This window comes from Choloepus didactylus, chromosome 6 (assembly GCF_015220235.1).
Source record: "Choloepus didactylus isolate mChoDid1 chromosome 6, mChoDid1.pri, whole genome shotgun sequence".
NCBI classification, from domain to species: Eukaryota; Metazoa; Chordata; class Mammalia; order Pilosa; family Megalonychidae; genus Choloepus; species Choloepus didactylus.
Window position 1 is genome coordinate 63,376,079 of NC_051312.1, and position 5,248 is coordinate 63,381,326.

The window sequence follows — 5,248 nt, forward strand, 5'->3', positions numbered from 1 at the left end:
GCAACTCTTATTTACAGAAATAGATTACAAAAGTATTACAAAAAGTGGTCCTGAAACTGGAGGGGTGAGTGAGGGGCGAAAACGGTTACACTTGTTGCACTTGGGAGGGGAGCGCATCCCGCGGGTTGCAGAAAAGACTTCGCAAGGGCTGCAGAAAGGAAAGGCCACGCCCCCATACACGCCCCAGGAGTTCGGGGGCGGGGCTTAGGTTTGCGCGGGCGTCCCTACCCGTGGCGGAGCGGGTGAGGAAGAGGAAGGGCTTAGCCCGTTAACGATCAGCTGTGGCCCACCGAGGAAAACCGAATGGCCATCGCAGCGGGGCCACTGGAAGGGTGCTACGTGGGAAAAACGGACAATGTCCTTGCCCTGGGGGACGAGTGCGGAAACACACCTCAGTTCTCCCGCCTCCTCCACCTCGGGAGGAGACGCTTTTAAAGCGCGGTTGGTGTTGGGGGTTGGTGACTGGCATTTAAGCTCTATCTTTTGGGCGCGAGGGACCCTAGGGGCAACATCCCTCGGGCAGGTGGGCAGCGGCGCTCTCCCACGCGGCCGCCAGCCCGTTCAGAGCACCTGGTATATCGGGTTAGGGTTCGCGCACGCAGGGCCTTGCGGGGTGCTGTCCGGGGATGGGGTGGGGGCGCCGCGCTCACCCCCGCTCGGGGTGGCTGCTTTTTGCGGGCCCGGGGGCGACCCCGGCGGCGCGTCGGCCAGCAGCAGCGCGGGCGCGGCGGGGCTCTCGGTCGAGATGCGCTCCACGATGCTGGACAGGCAGTCAAGACTCGACACGGCCGCACTCTTCCTGGGTTCTGCACGGGGAGAGGTAAGTTAGTGTGCAGGGGTGGAGCCGCGGACCACGTCTCCCACCCCAGAGTCCAGGGGTGGAACTGAAGGCTTGCGAGACTCCGGCGACGATTCGACGAGCGTGCGGGGCGGGAGGGGAGCGGGCTATACTTAGTATTTCACTCCCTGCACCACCTCCTAGGATATAGGTGTGTGTGTGTGTACGCGCGTGCGTGTGTGTGTAGGAGGTAGAGGGGTTCGGGGAGGAGTTCCTAGTTAGGAGCCAAGACTCAATAGTAGGGAGTAGGGTGGGGCGTGGGAAGTAGGCGCGAGCCCGCAAAGCCGGGAATACACACCGCAGGGCGCCTCGCCGTAGTAGGCACCGTCGTAGCAGTTCCGCCGCCGGGCGCCACTCGGGGGGCCGCTGTAGTCCATCTGAAAAGGGCGAGGGCGACCGAGTCAGGCCGGTGGGATGCACATGGGGCCCGAGCGCCACTCCTAAGAGCCGCCCCTTCCCCAGTTTCCCGCCTCAGCCACGAGTTGGGCTGTAAGTGTGGGCAGGAGCCGAGATCAGCAGCGTGCTGGGCCAACCCGAGGGCAGGCGATCATCTAGGGGTACACATCTGTTGTTTGGAGGTAGATACACGGAGAAAAAAAGGGAAATCTGCAGTAGTATTCTAAAGCGCCCTCAACCCGGCAGGTAGCATCTGTGCCCCGCGCGCCCAAAGCACTACGCCACCCCAGTGACAGCTGCCTAGGACACAGGAGTTCTGCTCCGGAAGGGCACCTGCAAAAGTTCTCCAGAGGGCCAGCTTCCCAGCCCTCAGAAACGCGCCCCAGACATCCCGAGCGCCGCCCTTACTTCCCCTCCAGCTCCAAGTCCCGGCTTTACCATGCCATCGGAGCAGTTGGAGCGTGGGCTGGACGCGTCGGAGTCACCACTGTAGTGCTCGCCGCCACGACCCGGGGGCAGGGGGCCTGGTGTGTAGAAGGTGGCGGCGGCGCCAGGGGGCGTGGCGTCCTGGTCGCGCAGCAGCGCCTGCAGGCCCTCGATGTAGCGGATGGCGTTGCGCAGGATCTCCACTTTGGGCAGACGCTGGTTCGGATTGCTAGATGTGCAGCGCTTGAGCGTCTCGAAGGCCTCGTTGACTTTGCTCAGTCGGCGCCGCTCCCGCATGGTGGCGGCTTTGCGGCGGTCGGCATTGGTGGTCTTGCGCTTGCAAGCCTTGCAGGCCCACAGAAGGCAGCGGCCCGCCTGGTGGTGCCCGCTGGGCGCGCGCACATGCTCATCCTCGCGCGCGCCTGGCGTTGGGTGCGCGGCCGCGGGGAAGTGCCCATGCTCCTCGGGCTTCAGGAGCGCGCCCACGTGAACGAGGCGCGGGTCCAGGTCCTCGAAGAAGCGCAGGTCTGGGGAGTCGAAACACGGATCGTCATAGAAGTCGTCAGCTGTGGCAAAGGAGCAGAGAGAGCCGTCGGGGCCCGTCAAGTCCATGTCTCGCAGCGGCGGAGACAGCAGCTCCATGTCCCGGCCGGGGGTGGCGCCGTCCTGGCCTTGTCCAACTCAATCAGCAGGAGTCGCCGGGAGCTTTCTGCCGTTCCGAAGCCCGGGACGCGCGATAGCAAAGTGCTGGTGTCTGAATGTCCCCCGACTGTCCCCCACCCCACTCTGTTCTGTCTGACGTCCCGAGAGAAAAGCGACGGCAGCGCCCTGAGGTTCCCCCACCCCTTGCTTGGCGCCAGGCGCTCGGGGCTATTTATTCCGCTGTAGTCTCTGCGCTTGGGATCCCTAACGGGCGGATAGGGGCGGGGGCGCCCAAGGCCAATGGCAACTGGGAGGGGCGGAGCTTGGGGTTCACGGCGTGGCCGCAGGGGCGAGCAAGCGTCCCGCCTTCCCCCCACCCCCACCTCCACCCCCCACCCCCTCCCTGAGAAGCTCGAATGCGTGCGCTTTGGAGGCTCCCTAGGCGGAGAGGGATGCTAGGACTGGCAGCCCAAAGCTGCTGCACTTGGCTGCCGGGCACACCCTTTCCAAACTTCTCTGGCTCCCGACTCCTCCCGTGTCTTCGGGAAACGCCGGCCGCAGGCGCTCACCTCAGAGCTGACTTTGAGGCCCCTCTGTCCCCTGATTTGTGAGAGACCCAGAAACAGGACAGGAACAAAAATCTGGTAGCGATTTGGAGACGCACGGACAATGGGCAAGGTAAGCTCAGAGTTGAGGTGGTGAAACCGTGAGAGACAGCCAAAGAGGCAAGCGACACTCGGAAAGCAGAAAGCTAGAGTCGGGTGAAAAGCACGCAACAAGAAATACCGAGGTTCAGAGGGTATAAGAGGGCGAACCTGAGACAGACTAGACGTGGCGGCAAGTGTTATTCGGCTCATTCTTGTCCCGGGAGTCCCTTGAAGGACCGCGGGTCCCGCCCCTTTTCCTTGGACTCTGTGGAAACCAGCTGCCTCTATGAAGGAATTTGGGGGTCGCTGCTACATCTTTGCACCAGCTACTCCAAATCCGGGATCTGCTTCAGCTCGGAGGGAGGGAGGCGGACTCGGGTCCACGTCAACTTGCGCGTGGCCTCAGTCCGGTGTCCGGTGCTGTGGCCTGGGGTTTAGGCTGAGATGTCTCTTCGTCTGGGAAGGAAACACCATCTGTTTGGAACGGGCCTGGGTCTCGCACGCAGTGCAGCTCCAGGAAAGTGCGTTGCACAAAGGCCGGCCTGAGGACCCCGCCCCTGTTTAGCTTTGCGAGTGGAGTTTGCGGAGGACTTAAGTTCGAGTCCAGACTCCATAGTTTCCTAATTGTGATTTTTGTAAATCATGTCTCAGTTCCTGAGCCTTAGTTCCCCACTTCCTAAATTTGAGGATAACAATAGCGCTCTCTGGGAGTGACTGTGGTGCTATTGAGAATCTAAGGAGTCCAGGGACTTGGAAGCACTCAGTCCGAAGTGCAGGGCTGTGCCAGCCAGGGGGCTTGCTTCTTTCACCAGATGCTCCCTGCCAGCTTCCCAGCTGTTGGCTGCCCCACCAAGCCCTGCCTGGGACCCATTCATTCTTGGGGCTCAGTTCCTTGACTTTATCTTCTTTATCTTTTCCCAGTAGGCCCACTGGAATGGTTGAGGACAAAAGAAGGAAGTAACCACATGGGGTCCCTGGCTTCCTCCACCAGCCCCAGCGATACCCCTTCTCCCAAGGGGCCTTCCAGCCTCTTTTTCAGTCTCCAAATCTATACCGTCCTCTCATCACTGGGGCTTTCCCAGCCTAGAAATCTCCACTGGACCAAAGACTCTTGCCTGTGTCTACCCTTCTGGAGCCTGGAAGTCTAAGCTAGAGTGATGTTTGTTCTTGTTCCACTAACTTTTGAAGCTATCCTAACTGGCCCTTCTGGGCTCTGGGAAGCCCTCCCTTCCTGCCAAACCTAGAAGTCTCTCCTGGGTTCTGCCCTCTCTGCTTCTCTGCCCCTTGTGGTAGTGCTGAAGGTCCTCCACCATGAAGTGCCCACCTCTCTTCACCGCCCTCATTTATTCAGCCAACACATATTTATGGAGCATCTACTCTGTGCCAGGCACTGGTCTAGGTTTTGGGGATACAGCAGTGAACAAAGCCAAGACCCTGGTCTCACTGTACTTTCATTGTAGGGTAGCATGACAAACAATAAACAAATAAGTGAGGATGTATATGATGTCAGGGGGTTACAAGTTCTCTGAAAAAAAAAATAAAGCAAGGCAAGGAGAAAAAGGGTGATGATGATGACTATTTATATGGAGTGGTGGGGAAAGACTTTCTGGGCTGGTTACATTTGATCAGAGACCTGAATGAAGGGAGGACAGATGCAGAAATCTGGGGCCAGATAGAGGGAAGAGCATGTGCAAAGGTCCTAAGGCAGGACAGTGCCCTGGCAAGTTTGAAGTACTGTAGATAAGCTGGTATGCCTGGAGCAGGGAGAACAAGGGGGAGCGTGGTAGGAGATGGGTTCAGAAAGGGAGCAGGGGGATTGTATTCCAAGATAAGAATCCTTTGGAGAGTTTGAGCAGAAGAGAAGAATATCACCATCTGACTTACATTTTAACAGGAGCATGCTGGTTACTGGAGGACAAGGAGGGAGAAGAGAGAAGCAGGGAGACCAATTAGGCTGCTATTGCAGCAACCCAAGTAGGTGGTGATGGTGGTTTAGATCTCGTGTGGCAGCAATGGAGACGGTGAAGAGTGGTGGAATTTCAGATATATTGTGAAGATGGAGCCAACAAGATTTGCTCATGACTGGAGTGCACAGTGCAAGCAAGAGAGGAGTAAAGGATGACTTCTGGAAGAATGGAGTTGGGGGAGAGCAAGTTTGGAGGCAATAGATAAAGAGTCCAGGTTTGGATAAAAAAATTTGAAATGTGTATCAGACATTCAGGTGGAAACATTGAATAGGCAGGGGGATTTATGAGGCTACAGTTCTGGAAGGGAGATCTGGGTGTAAAGGAGATCCGTC

General features: G+C 58.4%; 1 protein-coding gene across 1 annotated transcript; it reads right to left on the reverse strand.

The window, feature by feature from the left end:
* Nucleotides 1–561: 561 nt before the first annotated feature.
* Nucleotides 562–2,302, reverse strand: MYOD1 (myogenic differentiation 1). The gene is made up of 3 exons (XM_037841168.1): nt 1,673–2,302; nt 1,137–1,215; nt 562–806 (listed from the first exon to the last, which is right to left on the reverse strand). Exons 1-3 carry the CDS (start codon nt 2,300–2,302, stop codon nt 562–564), a joined length of 954 nt encoding a protein of 317 aa, XP_037697096.1.
* Nucleotides 2,303–5,248: the final 2,946 nt, after the last annotated feature.

Excerpts from the sequence above, each read along its gene's own strand:
- MYOD1 (XM_037841168.1), bottom strand. The coding sequence starts at position 2,302 with ATGGAGCTGCTGTCTCCGCCGCTGCGAGACATGGACTTGACGGGCCCC. Across the intron at positions 1,216-1,672 it reads CCAACTGCTCCGATGGCATG|ATGGACTACAGCGGCCCCCC; the intron begins GTAAAGCCGGGA and ends CGCCCTTTTCAG. Across the intron at positions 807-1,136 it reads CTACGGCGAGGCGCCCTGCG|AACCCAGGAAGAGTGCGGCC; the intron begins GTGTGTATTCCC and ends CTCCCCGTGCAG.